The following is a 16,534-nucleotide window of genomic DNA, read 5'->3' on the forward strand; positions in this document are numbered from 1 at the left end:
TCGAGCGCGTCGCTACGCGATGACGTTGGCTCGAGTCGCGACCTAGGTTCGATCGCCCGCGATCGCCAAAGACGCGGTTTCACCGCCAGCGCGTCGTCCCAAAAGACGCGCTCGGGGAGCAAACGCGCGACGATGCCGATCACGGCGGAGGAGATGACGTACGACAAGATCGTGCGCGTGACGGACTCGAAACAACGGTTGGCGCCGAGGGACGGGACGTTTTACGGCGCGCCGCCAAAGACGTGGGCGGAACGCGAACTCGAAACCGTGGACGCGCGAGAGTTGGAGGCGCTGGACGCTCTGTTCGAGACGTACGTCGAGGGTGCGTACGTCGAGGGGAGTGGGTTACCGACGTACGAGGAGGCGTTGGCTGGGAGAGAGAATTTGAGAGAGCGCGCGGAGAGCGAGCGGGCGGCTTCGGCGAGCGACGAGGGCGAGACGGTGGATTCGGCGTCGGAAAGCGCGGATGAGGAGAAAGAGACGGCGCCGTTCGTTCGTGTGCCTATTCGAGACGCCGCGGGGCGGTCGTACGGGACGGGGCGAAGGAAGACAGCGGTCGCTAGAGTGTGGCTCGCCCCCGGACCGGGCGAGCACAAGGTGAATGGACGACCCTACGATGAGTATTTCTCGTCGCCCACCGTTCGCGGCGAGATGGTCGCCCCATTCTTCGTGAGCGATACCGTTGGTTTATTCACCGCCGTCGTGGACGTTCGCGGGGGCGGGATTAGTGGCCAAGCACAGGCGTGTCGCCACGGCATATCCGTGGCGCTCCAAAACTACGACCCGGTGTTTCGACCGGCGCTCAAAGCCGCCGGGTACCTCACGCGCGATTCCAGGATCGTCGAACGCAAGAAACCTGGTAAGGCCAAGGCGCGTAAGTCATTCGCATGGGTCAAGAGATAGTCTTTCGCGTCGTGTTATGAAACGTTTGGATGAATAATCCGCTCGATGTCCCCACCCTAAGGTTTCTCCCCGCCACTGTGAACAGCACTCTTTCTCGCGCACGATGTCTCGCGCCGTCGCCGCTCGATGCGCCCGCGCGCTCAGTGCGCTCACCGCGTCTTCATCAGCACCCGTGGCGATTGTCCAGACCGCGCGTGCGTCGACGCGAGACGCTTTCGCGTCGTCACGAGTGCTCTCGAGCTCGCTGCTGTTGATGAATTCACGCTCGTTCTCCGTCGTCTCGACGCCGCCGACGCATTCGGCGTACGGGGTCACCGATTCCGAGATCTTCGAAGTTCCGAGCGAGGCTTTGGAGCGAGCGTCCGACGCGAGCGCGGTGAAGAAGCCGACGAAGAGGAAGAATCACATCAAGCGCATGCTGGCGCGAGAGGCGTTTCGTCGAGAGAACGCGCGCGTGCACAAAGAGAACAAACGACGGGCGATCGCGGAACGGGATGTGAAGCGATTAGAGAAGTGGCGCTCGGCGGTGGCGCTGAAGAAGGAACTCGAGGAGAGCATGGGAACGCGTGATTAGTCGTTTGTCGTGACAACGCGTGAGCGCGTGAATGTTTTTGCGTTTCGTTTACACCCTCGTACACTGATCGCGTGCGTTTATTCTTACAGAGTGACTTCGCGTGCCTCTTTCATTTTTTCGTGCGGTTGGCGTCGCGCGCGCTCGAGTCCCACGGCTCGGGTTCCCAAGAGTGATCGAGCTTCTCCGGAGCCTTGAGCGTATTCGCACCCGCGCCCGTGGCTCGACGGATCGGCTCAACGCTCGTTAGTGTGGTATGCATCGCGTGCGCAAACTTTTCTTTCGCCTTGTCGCCGAGCGTCGGATTGATTTCCCGTGGCGACAGTTCGGCGGCGTCCAAGAAGCGATCCGTCGCGGCTTCCCATGAAAGCCTGTACGAATCCTGTGCGCTCAGCGGCGTCGGTTCAGAGGTCAGCGCTTTCTTCACGCACTTGCTGAACTCATCGGGGTTATCGTACACGAGACAATTCGGGAAGGTGGAGAAGAACTCGTTACTCGGGTGCTTGGCGCACACGACGAATTTTCCCATTGCTAGAGCCTCAGCCGTGGTCGTCGCGACGACGTCCGAGAGCGAGGGATTCACGAAAACTTTGTAATCATGAATATCTTTCTCGGCGTGATCTTTGCGTCCGTGGAAACGGAGCGGAATATGTCTCTCCTCCGCCGTCGACTTCACCTCGGTGAAATCGTCGCCGTTGCCGAAGACGTCGAGCTCCAGAGGACAATCTCGTCCGTTCTCACTCCCATTGTGCTCCGACACTCGATCGAGAAGCTCTTTGTAACCCTTACCCCAAACTACTTTGCCGAGAAAGTACGCTCCCTTAGTGAAGACGGGCTTGTTCGACTTACCGAGCTTCTTCGTAGCCGAGCGTCCAACGGAGGCGAGCGGACCTTTCACCACGTCGACATTCGCATGCGTCGCCTCGAGCGCCTTCTGAGCGCCCACGTCCAAGAATATCGGAGAGACGCCGTGAACATTCATCGTCGTGCTCTTGGGAAATTCTTGCACCGCGTCCGAGAGCTTGATGACCTTGTGACAGTGCACGGCCGACACGACGTTGTTCACAAACTTCAGCGCCTTTTCCTTGATCGGTCCGTTTTCCTCCAAGCGCACGTAATCGAGATAGTTGGTGTGCACGATTCCGACGACGTGTTTGAACTTGTCGGTCCATCGCTGACCGGCGTGGTACCAGTTGAGATGCTCGGGCTCCTCCAGAACGGCGACATCTGAATCGCGATCACTCGGGATGTACGACGTCAAATCACCGACCGGAATGATGCTGTACTTGTCCGTGGCGTATCGTCCTGGGTAGAACGACAGCTTCATCTGCGGTTTGAATCCACAACGCTCCTCGACCCACTTGTTGACGTAAGCTCCTTGCTCCTCAGGGGTGTTGAAAATCATGTTGGGATGCACGAGCTTTTGCTCGTTTGGCGCCAGGAAGGGAATCACGAGCGTCACATCGTGCGTTCCTCGCCTCGCCAAGTACGCAGCGCGCAAGAGTGGATTCACAGCCGTACCCGTCATCCACGGTAACGAAGCCGTGGTGACGATGGCGACCGAGCGTCCGTGTTCCTTGATGGATCTCGGCGCGTCCTTTCCTCGCTGTCTCGCGGCGTCCGCCTCGCGTTCGCGCATCTCCGCCGCCGTCGCCGACGTCGACGTCGGGCTCTTGAGAACCACTCCCGGACTACTCAGACTCGCGTCGTACGGCGATGAAACCATGATTTCCTCGGGCTTACCAGCCAGTCGTCGTACGGCGTTTTGCAAATCGTTCATCTTTGGAAGACTCGGCGGGCGCGGGAGTCTACTCGTGATCTCTCGCTTGATGTTTTCAAACACTTTCGCGGGATTGGTGTCATCCTCGTCTACCGCGCCGGCGAGTGATTTCCCTTCGCCGGCGGCGAGAAGATTATCCGTGGACGTCGGTCGCGAAAGGGAACGAGACGGCGGCGGCGACAGATCCGCAGACGATTTGGGGGACGCCTTCGGCGCGCCAACGAGCGTCTCCGACTGCGCCCGCCTTCGATTCATCCCACCCGGTGACGAACGACCGCCGCGCTGTCTCTGATTTTCCTCCTCTCGCGGCTTGATCGCTTTGAACACGTCCCACTCCTCTCCCCACTTTGGCATGGACGGCGCCTTTGAGATGGATTTCGCTATAATCGCTTGAAGATCCTGCGCCGACCGCGCGCGAGCCTTTCCCCCCTCCCGAAGGTCATCGGTCCCCGACGCGCCCCGCCTCCCGCGATCTCTGCTCGTTCTGAGCTTTTCAAACCGCTCCATGAACCGAGCGTCGTCCAATTTCGCCAAGGAATCTTGACTCGCTCGTTTCGCCATCTCAGTAAATTTTTCCGTCACCTCCGTGATGCTCAACCGCTTCTTCCGCCCCGCGCGTTGCGCCAAGGAGCCATCACCCTCGTCCCCGCTCTCGCGCTCGAGCATCGTCGTCCCTCTGATCCCCGCGCGCGTCCCCGCGCCTCCGCCGCTCTCGCTCGAGCGTCCCGGCGCGCGTCCGAACGAGAAACTCCCAAGACTCGACTCGCGCCACGCCCGTTCGACCTCACTCGACACCTTCTTATGATGCCGATCCACCGCCGCTCGCAGTTGTTCCATGTTAAAAGGCGACGACCCATCGCTCGCGCTCGCGCTCGCGCGCGTCCCGCCGTCCCGCCGTCCCGCCCCGTCGTCCCCTCCACCCGTCGCCCCCGTCGCCACCATCGCGCCGCGTCCCTCACCGACGACACGGGCGCGCCCGCGCGCCGCGCTCGCGTCCGCCGCCCGTCGCCGCCGTCGCCGTCGTCGTCGTCGTCGTCGTCGTCGTCCAACGATTCCTTCCTTCGCGGTGCCCGCGGTTTGTCCCGTCGCCGATCGTCCCCGCGCCCGTCGTCACCCGCGCCTCGCCCGCGCGTCGCCGCGCGTCGGTGCTCCCGCCGCGTCGCTCGCGCTCGAACGCCCGCGCGCGCGCGCGTCGTCGCGTCGCGTCGCGTCGCGCGCGTCGCGTCGCGCGCGCGGGTTCGACGAGCTAAACCCTCATGTGTCGTAGTGCACACATTCGTGTCCTATGTCCCACACGCGCGACCGCGTCGTCGCCCGTACGTGTGCGTCCACGACGGATTTCCTCGTATACAGTGTGGTTTTCACCTATGTGCGTCCACGAGGCGCGCCCCCGTGGGTCGCGCGCTTTGGCGATTTCAAAAAAATCATCCATCGCGCGTCGTCGCGACGCGACACCGCGTCGCGACGCCGCGCGCGATGCCCGAGCGCGCGTCGAGGCGCGCGCGGGTGACCGCGGACGATCCCTACGCCTTCGACGCGATCGCGCGGGCGAAGGCGTACTTTGACGACGTCGATGCGGCGGCGTTACCGAGCGAGAGCGACGACGACGACGACGACGACGGACGACGACGGACGACGACGACGACGACGACGCGCAGAGGGGTCGGTGTGAGCGTGTTCGCGCGGGGGGGGTCGGTGCGGGCGACGGCGCGAGCGATGGACGCGACGGGCGCGAGGACGACGGCGGCGGATGGGACGGCGGACGGCGGCGCGGCGCGGACGCGAGACGACGACGTCGTCGTCGTGGACGACGCCGTGGACGCGGTGCGACCGGCGGAGGATTTGTTCGATGAAGTGGCGGTGGCGTCGCCGCGTGGGAAGCGAGGGACGCGGGAACTGACGACGCTCGCGCGTTCGGGGGCGAAGAAGCGGAGAGAGGCGGAGACGGCGCGCGCGGAGGCGGAGACGGCGACGACGACGACGACGGATGCGCGCGAGAGTGACGCGATGACGATTCGACGAGAGACGTCGACGTCTACCGCGGTGGTGTCGGGCGCGGTTCCGACGGTGAAGAAGAGAGTTACCCTCGGCGAATTCGTGGGCGAGGAGGAGAAGAAGGATCTGGAGTACGACGACGACGACGCTGACCGTCTCATGCCGCAATCGGGCGCGCAGTTGGCCGACATAGATGAAGCGAACTATGCGATTTCTGGTTTGTCCTCGGCTCGGGACTTCAAGGAAAAGATTCGAAGCGTCGGCGTCTTGGTCGATCTTTTGAGCAATCAGCGGACGCGTCGACTCATGGCGTCGTACGGTTTACCGTCGAAAATCATCCAAGCGACTCAAGAGGTCGCCGTACTACCGAACGCGCCGAAGACGCTACTCTTTGGGTGCGCGGCGATTTTTTACCTATGCGGTGACTCGGAGCTTCGAAAGCCCGCGAGCGGATCGATGCTCAACGTAAAGTTGGCGAAGGCGATTCGAGCGCTCCTTCGCGCATCCAACGCGAGCGGTGAGGCGATACACGTCAAGACGAATAGTGCGATTCGGGCGTGCTTGAAAACGCTCAAGTTTTTACCTCATGAAGCGAAGGATGAGAAGACGCTCGCTTTGCTCATAGCGCACCAGGCGCTCAGGGCTGAACAGGACGCGTTGCTCGCCTCGGGGTCGGGGCCGGGATCGGCTACTGATGACAATTCGTTCAGAGAGATCATGGCCAGGCAAGGAGCGGTGTTGGCGACGTGCGAACTCGTCGCTCAGGCAACGAAGACACTGCAACGATTCGGTGATGCGTATTTCGCCTCGACTGCCCCGCGCGTGTATGATGATGAAGACGAGGACAACAACGACGTCACGGACGACGCGGCGGAGCAAGACGCCGCTCGCGCCATCGCGCGATTATTCAGATGCTCGCGCGTCCTCGAGTGTGCAAGCTTTGAGTCGCGCGAGTCGTGCGATATCATTTCGGTGGCGACACTCGTGGGAACGTCGAAGAGTGCTGAGGCACCGAGCCTACAGCTCATCCCCCTTTCGAGCGCTCGAGTCACGGCGAACACGTCGGCTCCGAGCGCGGCGCCGATCGACATTCCGATGTCACCATCTCCCGTCAAATCGCGCGTTCCGGGTGGAATAACGATGACACCGCCAAGTTCGGTGCGACGTGGCGGTTTCGCAAAAAGTATCACCGTGGATGGCGGCGGCGATGACGACGACGATGACGACGCGATGATCATCCCCTCTTCGCCGCTTTCGCCGCCGATAGTCGGTAACGTCGGAAGAGGTGCGGCGATTCAGTGGCTCGCCGATAACGTGCAGACGCCCGTTAAGGGGAGCTCGCCAAGAGCCAGAACCGCGGTTCGAGCGCTCGTGGACGTGATCCCGACGCTCGCGGCGATGACCACGGCGAGCGTCATCGGGAGTAAAAGAGGCGATACGATTGCGAACACGCTTCGCGTTCGTTACAACGGCGCGATCGCGATCGACCATCGAGTCGCCGTGGGCGCGTTGAAAGCGGTTCTTTCTACGCTCACAAACGTGACGAATGAAAACGAGGAGGGTGCCGGCGCGGTGGTCGGTGACGACCATCAAGGGCTCCTTCAAATCGCAAGTCTCGTGCCTTGGCTCGCGCTCACGATTGAGGGGTTCACCCTGCGCGACGGCCGCGATCGTAAGAGAACGCGCGTGCCCGCAGACGATTCGGGCTCGTCCCTCTTGAACGCGACGCTCGTACTCCTGGTCAACATCGTCGAGGCCGACGCCGAGTCAGCGACGACGCTTCAAAACTGTTCGGTGAAGCTTCCCGGGTCGTCGGAGACTTTGATTTCCTTCGTCGACGCGCTCGCGGTGCTGTACCTGCAAGCGGTCAACGCCGAGGAAGCGAACGATGAGGCCGAGGCCGAGGCCACGCACGTCACCGCGGAGATGATCAAATCCATGTCGTCCAAGAATACGGGCGAGGACCTGATTCTCCAGGCCTACAGTGGTTTGCTCCTCGCGTTTCTGATCGAGGGTCAGCCCGCGCTTCGCGCCGACGTCGTCTCGAGGTTCGCTTCGACTTTACACCAGGGCAATGGCGAACCGAGACTCAAACCCCTCGCCGACACCCTCGAGCGATTCCACGCCTTTCACGAGAGCGTGAACACGCTCTCGGCGAAATCTAGCGAGCGCCTCGAACGCGTGGTCAAGTGGTTGCGATGACTGCGACGCACAGGAACGGGCGCCAGAAATGTAAATCATTCGGACACACCGCATTTCATCACCATTGCCCGTGGCGTCGCGTAAACCTTACGAAGCAGACATGCACGAGTCGCGACCCCGTATCACGAGCATACATAATAGTGACGCACCCGTAACTGTTTTGTACTAATAAACAATCTTGCGTCGGAATAACCAGGTTCGCCTCCAAGTCCCATAGTGTATGTCGCTCAACGCGATGTACGCACGTCACATGGCTCCATAGCATAGTGGTATTGCGTGAGACTCCAGATCTCAAGGTCCAAGGTTCGAATCCTTGTGGGGTCATTCCTTTTTTTCTTGGTACTTCTTATTACTTAAATACGCATCAAATATCCGAGTTTCTATAAAAATGTCCATCCCAGGCCGCTCCACGAACCACACGGCACCGGGCGCGGCGCTGGGCCCGACCGCACATTCCCGCACGGATCACACACCCTTCGTCGACGCTCACGTCGCGCGATCCATCTCGTTCTCTCTCGGAACGATATCCACCGTTTTTACATCGTCACGCGTACGTATCGGTGGACCCACGCGCGCGTCGCGATCGAAAGGAGACGCGCGCGAGGGCGCGGGAACGATCTTATTTGGGGTCTCGCGCGCGGTGCGCCGCGGTGAACGAACGACTGACGACGCGTCCTCGTGCGCGTGACGACGACGACAGAAATCTTAAAATGCCGAGCACGCAATCCGTGTACGTTTCCATGTCCATCCTCGCCCTGACGGGTCTCGTCGGCACCGGTGTCGCCATCGGTAGCGGCGTCTCCATGATGACGATGAGCATGGCCCAGGAGGAACAGAAGCAACTCGCCGTGGCGTCCGTGAAGGAGGCCAAGGTGAAGGTCCCGAGCCGTGGATTCGCCGCGAGCTCGAGCTCAAACTAAACGAAAGGAACACTTCCGTTCGTTTCGTTTCACTTCTGTTGTGGATTACGACTTTCGGCTGGTTTCGAAACGCCGAACGCCCGTCCCTCTTCACGAGCGCCACTCTTTCCTCTTGTACCGCACCCCATTTCATGATTTCCTCGCCTGACGTGTAATAAAAAAAAACGAGTGGATGGACGATTATGAATGTTTCAACGTTCCTGTGATTTTGCGCGAACTGTCGATGATGATGACAAAGAAACTACTTGATTTTTATGACGTCGACGCGGCAACGCTTTTGAACTTCGTGCGGACGCGTCGCGTCAGCATCGGCGTCGTCGCTCTCCATCGAATCAATTGGATGCACGACAATCTTCGCAAGAGTCCCCCCGACGTTACCGCGAGCCAATCTCCCTGGATTCACGCAGACGACGTCCTCGCACACCTCCGCGAAGGCTTTCAAATCGCTCGGCAAAATCAACACATCCGGCGCGCGTTCGAACGCCAACGCATCACCGTGACGCGCGTCCAGGCACGTCGAAACATCTGGCGGATACAACGGGTACGCGTGCGCTTGGCGAACGACGTGTCCGGCGAGTCGACCGAGACGTTCCTTCGGTGCGTGCCCTTGAGAAATTTCCCTCGCACTCAGGTGTTTTAAAACGTCGACGCCGCACGCAGAGAAGACGACGCCGTTAATCTCAAAAGTCCCCGGATTGGACACGGATACCACTCGAGATCTATCGGTGACGAATTCATCCACGCTCGCCGCAGGTTGAGGGAACACCGGATCGAGCGTCACGTCGCGTGCAGACGGGACAAAGATGACCTTGGTGCCCCGTTCGCGCAGTTCGTCCTCGAGCTTGGCCACGACCTTCGCCGCCACGTCATAGTACGTGAACTTTTCACCGAGATCTCCAGACTTGACCAACGCGTTTTCGGCGTCGAGCAGCGGCCCACACAGCACCAAGGCGTCGGGTTTCTCCTCTCGTACGTACTCGAGCAAGTCGTGAAGGGGCTCGTATCGCAAATTGCTGGAGCACGAAAACGGGCCAGAAGCGACAATCACCTCGGCGCCTCTCTTGAACACGGGCGAGTCCGTCTTCGATCGAGCGAATGGCTTGACCGAGACGTCGGTGTCGATGTATTTAGCGACGATGCAGTGGCCTGCGGGATTACGGCCGCGGACCTTGACGACTTGACCCGGGAACAAGCTGTACGACTCGAGGTCTCGAAGCTCCAAGCGCACGCGCGCTCCCGAGCTCCCGTCGATCGAACCCTCAAGAGCGACCGTCTTATCGGTGAGCTTTCCGTCTGAACCGACGTGTGCGCTGACAATGCGTCCAACGAAATGCCCGTCCTCGTCGCCCGTCTTGGATCCGACCGGGGAGACAAAGGCGGACGAAGACGCAACCGCCGCGTCGTCTTGCGTCGCAACCGCCGCGTCGTCGTCGGCTTCCACGGCGACCGCGAATCTGGTCTCGACTTCTCGCACGCGCGCATCGATCATGCGAACGCGATCGGAAATCCTATCGCGCATGTATCGAAACTTTTCCGTACCCAAGTGCTCGACGGCGACGACGTCAGCGACGTCTGAATCCGTCTTCAACGCAATCTTCTCCGCGAGGTGTTCGTTCAAGATCGCCCCCACACCGCCCGGTTGCGACGCTAGGCTCGCATCCGATCGCGCGCTCCCGGGTGTCACCGCGCGTCTCTTATACTCGCTCTCGCCGCTCTCGCCGAGCGCGTCCAACTCGGCGCTCCACTCCCGCGCGTGCTTCATCGGCGTCTTCGTCGCGCTCGAGAACGAAAACCTTCTCTGCGTCCCCGGCGTTCCCGGTGACGTCGTCACATAGTTTCCAGGCGTTCCACTCGTCGATCCAGGCGTCGAGCCTCCGCTCTTCGCCCGTCTCCGCTTGCGTCCGAATCCGCTCCCGCCGGCGTCCTCCTTGGACTCCAACGATCGTCCCCGTTCTCGCTCCGCGAACGCCTCGAACGCCTCCAGGCGCTCGATCGATACCTTCCCTCGGTCCACGACGTCTGCGCTCGATTTCGAGACGATGTTCAGGTCGAACATCTGATAGACATTCGCGACTTCCGTCGGGGACATTCGCAGCCGAGTTCGCATGTGCGCGAGCTCGGGCAGGGCGACGTCGACGTCGAACCCGACGTCCTCGAAAGCGCGCTTCATGGACTCCGCGTCCGTGGTCGCCATCGTTCGCGCGCGGTGCGAGCGGTCACGCGGTGTGGGGGGCGGTGGAGTGTGGGCGATCGTGGGCGTCGACAGGTGCGCGTTTGAAAAAATTTGAAATTATCTGCGCGAACGTCTAGAGACCCCGGGTGGGGGAGAGATTGAGAGACGGCTCGATGCTCGGTCGATCGTGCGTGATGCGAACGCGCGCGACTACTTCGGTCCGTCGGGTTCGCCGAGATCGGTAAATTTTGGAGCCGTCGCCGAGTTGGATCGCTCGCCCTCCTTTGGGACGTCCATGACGTCGTCGAAGATTTCGAGCGCGTTCAAGAACGCCTGGTCCATGTTGAAGTACTTGTACGACGCGAGACGGCCGACGAAGACGACGCCCGGTTCTTTCGATGCCATCTCGCGGTACTTTTCGTACAATTCGCGATTCGCCGGGTTGGGCACGGGGTAATACGGCTCACCGTGATCGCACGAGTACTCTCTGAAGATGACGGTCCCTCTGTGCTCGCGCGCCGCGCGCGGCTGGTTCGGCTTATGCTTGTACTCGACGATTCGCGTGTGCTCGACCTCGGGACCGGGATAGTTGAGCTGTAAACACGGCTGGTAAAAGAACGGTTCGTCGTTCTTCGTGTCCTCATCTCCGGCGCCCTCGTGGTACTCCTCGAAGAAGCGCAGAGACCTGTACTCGAGTTTCGGTAACCCCTGGGACGCGTAATACGCGTCGATGGGTCCCGTGAAGACGACGAATTTCCGAGCCATCTTTTGTAACACATCCTTGTTCTCGAAGAAATCGACGTTTAAGCGCACGAGGATGTTTGGATCGCCCATGATCATGTTCTCGAAGATTCTCGTGTAGCCGTCGCGAGGTAACGCTTGGTGTTCGTCGCTAAAGTACCGATCGTCCGTGTTCTCTCGCACTGGAATCCGCGCCAAGACGCTCGCGTCCAATTCCTCCGGATACTTATCCCACTGTTTCTTCGTGTAATACTTAAAAATCGCCTCGTAGAGCTCGGGACCGGCTCTGGTCAACGCGCTCTCCTCGCCGTTTTTCGGTTCGTCATTCTTCGTTCGCCTGGCGTCGAGCCACGCGCGCGCGTCTTCGTCCGAGGTCAGATTCGCCTCGGGATACAACGCGTTGATCGTATCCCTATTCGGCGGCACGGGAACGACCCTATATCTCTTCCCACCGTGTTCGTACTCCCCATCTTCCCGCTCGATCGCCGCCTTGACCCGGTGTTCGTACGCCATCCACGCGCTGAAGCGATTGACGTACTCCCACACCCGCGCGTGTTTCGTGTGAAACAGATGCACGCCGTACTGCGACACCCTGAACCCCTTGGCGTTGATAAAATCATAACAATTCCCACCGATGTGATCCCGTTTATCCACCACGAGCGATCGCAGACCCAGTTCCCTGGACGCGCGCTCGGCGAACACGCATCCACTGATGCCGGCACCGACGATGACGAGATCCACGTCCTCGCACCGCGCGTCGAGTCCGGCGAACCACGAGGGGTCGTGATCGTTCCCTCGGCGGCACGACACGTCCACGCCCGCCCACTCGTCGCCGTCGAGCGCGCGCGGCATCGTCGTCGCGTCGCGCGGTCGCGATCGTTCATCGTCCATCGTCCATTCGCCATCGATGATCGATCGCGCCGCCTTTCGATCGCACCGATCGCGCCTTTCGATCGCCCCGATCGCGCCTTTCGATGACGCGCCCGAAGCGTCGCGGTCGCCAGACCGCGACCGCGCGCGCCGACGCCGACGCCGCGCGCGCGCGGTCGCGGCGACGCGCGCGGTGACGAGGATGGGGGCGTCGACGTCGAGAGACGCGACGGACGCTCGACGGGACGGCGACGAGGACGAGGACGAGGCCACGGCGACGGACGCCCCGGGACGGGCCGACGTGCGATTGATCGCGGACGAGGGTGATTCGCCGTCGGCGGTGACGTCGTCGTCGTCGCGGCCGTCGAGACTGACGCTTGATTTGGCGCGCGTCGTGCGCGAGGCGCTGTCGACGTCGAGCGCGCGCGGCGAGCGCGCGTGGACGCGTTTGTTTGATTCCGACGCGCACGGAATGAGCTTTCGCGGTGGAATCATCGAGCGATGCGCAGAACGAGGACGTTTGCTCATCGTCGTGCAGCCGCGATGGGGGGAGGGCGAGGGCGGAGATGGGGACGAGGTTTTCGTCGCGCACGCGTCGCCGGGATTGTCAAAGATGCCGCGGGACGATTTTTACGGCGACGTCTCGACGCGCACGTGGCGGTATCGCCCGGGCGGCGCGCTCGAAGAAACGTCGGGGTCGAGCGAACGCCCGATTTATTGCGCGCACGGGTTCCACCCACACGCAAACATCCCGTGCGGACTTGGATTTTTCGGCCGCGTCGGACGACACACCGTGTGGTTGGACGAGCGACTCGAGAGCGCGCACGTGGAGTACGGCGCCAGGCGATTCGCGATCGAGCGCGTGGAGATTTGGGGAGTCGATCGAGACGAGGTGCTGAAGAAGCGTACTGAAATGGACGAGAAATCGAGATTGAGAGTCGACGAGAAACGCGGTATCGACGAGAAACGCGCCGACGCGCGGTTCATGACCCAGTTCACCTCGGCAGCCGCGCGCGCGACGGATTTGGGGAGTCGATGAGAGACGTGCTTGTAATTCTATCCCGTCCGCGCCCCGCGGTCGTACCCGCCTCACCCTAAACCCTAAACTTCGAACCCAATTCCCCTAGAATTAGGGTCTAGAACACAAAATACCCTAAAAGTCGAGGAACGCCACCGGCGAGCGGCACACCCCGCCGCGATGCGTCCGGTGGCGACGCGTCGCGGCGGGGGGCGACGCGATGCGGACGCGAAAAAAAAAAAAAAAAAAACGCGACGCGATGCGGACGCGCGCGACGCGACGCCTGCGACGACGACGACGCGTCGTCGCGTCGGCACTCGGCGCGCGCGCGATTTCGAATTGGAATCGCGCGCGACGGCGGCGCGCGAATTCGACTCGAACGCGAACGTTCCGTGCGCGCGCGCGCGACGACATCGACGAGGGAATAAAGGTACGTCTCGTTCGCGGACGATGCGCGGCGCGACGCGGAGTCGCGGCGCGGAGAGGGGGCGATCGGTCGAGATCGCATCGCGCGCGCGCTGTTCCCCGGTGGCGCGTGCATCGCGCCGCCGGGGAGCGCGCGAGCGCGCGATGACGACGGGCGCGCGCGCAAGGATGCGTCGATTTGTTTCACGTCGCGGTGCGCGCGCGCGGGCGACGGCGTCGACGACGGTGACGCGTTCGTTCGATGCGCGCCGATGGCGGATTAATAACTAACTGTCCGCCGTGGACGCGCAGGACTGGAGCAATGCCGCGGGGATACCGCGGTGGATACGGCTACGCATTCGCGGGGTTGGGGAAGCGAAACCGTGAGGCATTCGTGGAAGCGTCATCTGCTGCTAACGCACGTGTTGGTTGGCCAGTCGGGGGTCGCGGTGGCGCGGATGCCAAAGCTAAAGCCAAAGCCGAGGCGGACGCCGAGTCGGATGCGGCGAACGCGCGCGTCGCGTTCGCGGCGGGGGCGACACGCGTCGCTCTCGGCGACGTCACGAACGCCGCGAGGCGAGACGAGGCGGCGCCGAAGGCGGCGAGCGGAGTCGGATTGGAGGCGCCGGTGGAGAACGACGCGCCCAAAGATACCGCTGGTGGTGTCGCGACGGCGACGACGCTCGCGTTGAAATACGTCACACGCGCCGCCGGGGACGGACTCGGAGGAGCACCGGTCGTCAGCTTGGAGGTGTTTAATGCCGAATTGTGCGCCAAGACCATGAACAATGAGACGGTGCGCGGCGTGGATTTCAAGAGCATCATCTCAGACATTTACTCGCGCGTCTCACCGAGCGCGTGCGCGCGGGACAGGTTCGCGCGTTGGCTCGCGAGAGGAGCGCCATTGTTCGCGGCGACGGGGCTGCCGAAGGTCGACATGATGGATGATGAAGCGTGTCGCCAACGTGCATTTCGACGTACCACCAGTTCAACAAACGCACAGTGGTCCTCCCCGCTCAACGCGGCGGAGTCAACGTATGCGTGTCAAAATCTTAACGCGGTTCGCGTCGCGGCGATGGCGCTGAAAGCGAGCGAATTCGAGTTGCGTCAGGCTTTGGAAAAGGTCGAGACGGCCACGGGATCGATGGCGCGATATCTGAACGTACGCGGGTGCTATCACTACAGAATTCGCACCGACGACGGACTCGTGTTCGCGTACGTCGGGGAAAGTGTCGATGTAGAGCGACGAATCAACGAGCACTTGACGGCGCTGCTCGGCGACGGGCGCGCGAACAATATTCAGCGAGGACACGCACTCGTTCGACGAGCCCAAAAGGGCGACGACGACCATGCTGATGCTGATTTTCAATGCAGTGTGTGGGTCATTCACGGACACGACGAAGCGAGCGCGGTCGAGTTGGCGAAGACGTACGTGAAAACGTGCGCGTCGACGCCGTCGATTTTGGAAGTCGCGCGCGCGATTGCGAGCGCCGGATTCTTCGTCGAAGCGGTATTCACCGCGCACTACGGGACCTTGCACGAGCACACCGCGGACGGCGTCGTCGGAATGAACTTTTCTCAGCCCGGTGTGTGCCATCCCAGAGGGGTCACCCGCGAGTATACGTGGAACGAGATCAGAGAGACATTCGGAAAGAAGACGCGATGTACGAAGACTTTGCCGGCGTTCACGTGCGGACGGTGCGACAGAGATTTTCCGCACGGAAAGTCGCGAAGTCACTCCCACGGAGACGGCCATGGACGCGTGTGCAACGCTTGCTACAAAATCGCTTTGTATGCAAAGAAGCCGCAGTTTCAGTGCCTTGAGTGCGACAGAGAGATGCAAGGGAAACGAAGTTACCGCGGAGACGGCGATGGACGCGTGTGCGCAAGATGCTACCAAATCACTTTACTCGCAAAGCAACCACCGTTCACGTGCGCGCTATGCTCGCATGCGGTTTCTCGAGGGAAGCGGAGTTACCGCGACAGAGTCAGCGGTGGACGCGTGTGCGACACTTGCTACAGGAAACGATAACTTTTGTAATGGGTTTTTTATCGGTGAAGAACTGTGTTCAAAAGAGTATCGACAAGGTGCGACTCGATGCTGAGCACGACGTCCAACGCGTCATCGCGACACGTGACAACTACGACGTGTACCAGGTCATCGAGGCGGCGGACGCGCGCATGTCCACACCAGGCTTGAGAACAAACCACGTGAACGCACTTGAACGAACGTGCACCTGCCACGGGCGAGCGATACATGGATATGCATGCATGCATGAATACGCCGTGTACCTCCACGTTCGAGATGACGATGAACTTTCGCACCACTTGGGCATGACCGACTTCCTCGCGTGGGCCGCTCAACCATGCATGCACGCGGAGACGTTCATAGAAGCCGTTAATAACGCGTTCGTGTATCTTCCGCCAGCAACAGAAGGTACACTGGATGAAACGAGGCGACCCCCGGGTCCGGGTCAAAGCGCAACCCGGCGTGCGCGCGCGCGGCCGCGTCGGCGCATCTCCAGCCTTGGACCCGGAGGAGCGCGCACGATCACCACTCGCTCTCAGCGCCACTAACAGACACCGCCGACGACACGCGACATGTAACACCACCGAGCATCACGTCCTGTGCGTCTTCACGTCGTTTCTCGCGCGCGTCGACGCGTTCTGGCGATCTGTACGCGTGGGAGCTCTACAAGTGCGAGCACATCCAAGAAAGTCCACACATCCCCTGAAATCATCCAAAAATTCCATCGATGATCCGCGCGCGATGGTGCCATGTTCCTGTGCGGTACCATGTATAATCATCACGACGTAGGTACAGTCATTCCCTAGCGAACAGTATTCATGTGCTCCCCTTTCAGACGTCATTGCGGTGAGTACACGGTACTTCGAATACTATGCGATGCAAAGCGGTGGTCCCAATATCAGCACCTGGTTGGTCTTCCCAAATTTT

At 61.2% G+C, this 16,534-nt stretch overlaps 10 protein-coding genes across 10 annotated transcripts; 7 read left to right on the forward strand and 3 right to left on the reverse strand.

The window, feature by feature from the left end:
* Window positions 1–132: 132 nt before the first annotated feature.
* Window positions 133–903, forward strand: OT_ostta11g01350 (Ribosomal protein S5 domain 2-type fold,subgroup; the record flags this gene model as incomplete). The annotated part of the gene is made up of 1 exon (XM_022982993.1): window positions 133–903. The coding sequence occupies one exon, from the start codon at window positions 133–135 to the stop codon at window positions 901–903; it is 771 nt and encodes a 256-aa protein (XP_022839933.1).
* A 103-nt stretch (window positions 904–1,006) lies between these two features.
* Window positions 1,007–1,477, forward strand: OT_ostta11g01360 (unnamed product; the record flags this gene model as incomplete). Its single annotated transcript, XM_003081901.2, has 1 exon — window positions 1,007–1,477. One exon carries the CDS (start codon window positions 1,007–1,009, stop codon window positions 1,475–1,477), a length of 471 nt encoding a protein of 156 aa, XP_003081949.2.
* Window positions 1,478–1,586: 109 nt separating this feature from the next.
* OT_ostta11g01370 (unnamed product) lies at window positions 1,587–4,196 on the reverse strand (the record flags this gene model as incomplete). Its single annotated transcript, XM_003081902.1, has 1 exon — window positions 1,587–4,196. The coding sequence occupies one exon, from the start codon at window positions 4,194–4,196 to the stop codon at window positions 1,587–1,589; it is 2,610 nt and encodes an 869-aa protein (XP_003081950.1).
* Window positions 4,197–4,730: 534 nt separating this feature from the next.
* OT_ostta11g01380 (unnamed product) lies at window positions 4,731–7,451 on the forward strand (the record flags this gene model as incomplete). The annotated part of the gene is made up of 1 exon (XM_003081903.2): window positions 4,731–7,451. One exon carries the CDS (start codon window positions 4,731–4,733, stop codon window positions 7,449–7,451), a length of 2,721 nt encoding a protein of 906 aa, XP_003081951.2.
* A 710-nt stretch (window positions 7,452–8,161) lies between these two features.
* OT_ostta11g01390 (unnamed product) lies at window positions 8,162–8,371 on the forward strand (the record flags this gene model as incomplete). Its single annotated transcript, XM_022982994.1, has 1 exon — window positions 8,162–8,371. One exon carries the CDS (start codon window positions 8,162–8,164, stop codon window positions 8,369–8,371), a length of 210 nt encoding a protein of 69 aa, XP_022839934.1.
* A 241-nt stretch (window positions 8,372–8,612) lies between these two features.
* On the reverse strand, window positions 8,613–10,565 carry OT_ostta11g01400 (DNA polymerase alpha, subunit B; the record flags this gene model as incomplete). The annotated part of the gene is made up of 1 exon (XM_003081905.1): window positions 8,613–10,565. The coding sequence occupies one exon, from the start codon at window positions 10,563–10,565 to the stop codon at window positions 8,613–8,615; it is 1,953 nt and encodes a 650-aa protein (XP_003081953.1).
* A 189-nt stretch (window positions 10,566–10,754) lies between these two features.
* Window positions 10,755–12,137, reverse strand: OT_ostta11g01410 (UDP-galactopyranose mutase; the record flags this gene model as incomplete). The annotated part of the gene is made up of 1 exon (XM_003081906.1): window positions 10,755–12,137. The coding sequence occupies one exon, from the start codon at window positions 12,135–12,137 to the stop codon at window positions 10,755–10,757; it is 1,383 nt and encodes a 460-aa protein (XP_003081954.1).
* A 220-nt stretch (window positions 12,138–12,357) lies between these two features.
* OT_ostta11g01420 (TLDc) lies at window positions 12,358–13,194 on the forward strand (the record flags this gene model as incomplete). Its single annotated transcript, XM_003081907.1, has 1 exon — window positions 12,358–13,194. One exon carries the CDS (start codon window positions 12,358–12,360, stop codon window positions 13,192–13,194), a length of 837 nt encoding a protein of 278 aa, XP_003081955.1.
* Window positions 13,195–13,900: 706 nt separating this feature from the next.
* OT_ostta11g01430 (unnamed product) lies at window positions 13,901–15,610 on the forward strand (the record flags this gene model as incomplete). Its single annotated transcript, XM_022982995.1, has 1 exon — window positions 13,901–15,610. One exon carries the CDS (start codon window positions 13,901–13,903, stop codon window positions 15,608–15,610), a length of 1,710 nt encoding a protein of 569 aa, XP_022839935.1.
* An 8-nt stretch (window positions 15,611–15,618) lies between these two features.
* On the forward strand, window positions 15,619–16,155 carry OT_ostta11g01440 (Zinc finger, SWIM-type; the record flags this gene model as incomplete). The annotated part of the gene is made up of 1 exon (XM_022982996.1): window positions 15,619–16,155. The coding sequence occupies one exon, from the start codon at window positions 15,619–15,621 to the stop codon at window positions 16,153–16,155; it is 537 nt and encodes a 178-aa protein (XP_022839936.1).
* Window positions 16,156–16,534: the final 379 nt, after the last annotated feature.

Source organism: Ostreococcus tauri, assembly GCF_000214015.3.
Source record: "Ostreococcus tauri WGS project CAID00000000 data, contig chromosome 11, whole genome shotgun sequence".
NCBI classification, from domain to species: Eukaryota; Viridiplantae; Chlorophyta; class Mamiellophyceae; order Mamiellales; family Bathycoccaceae; genus Ostreococcus; species Ostreococcus tauri.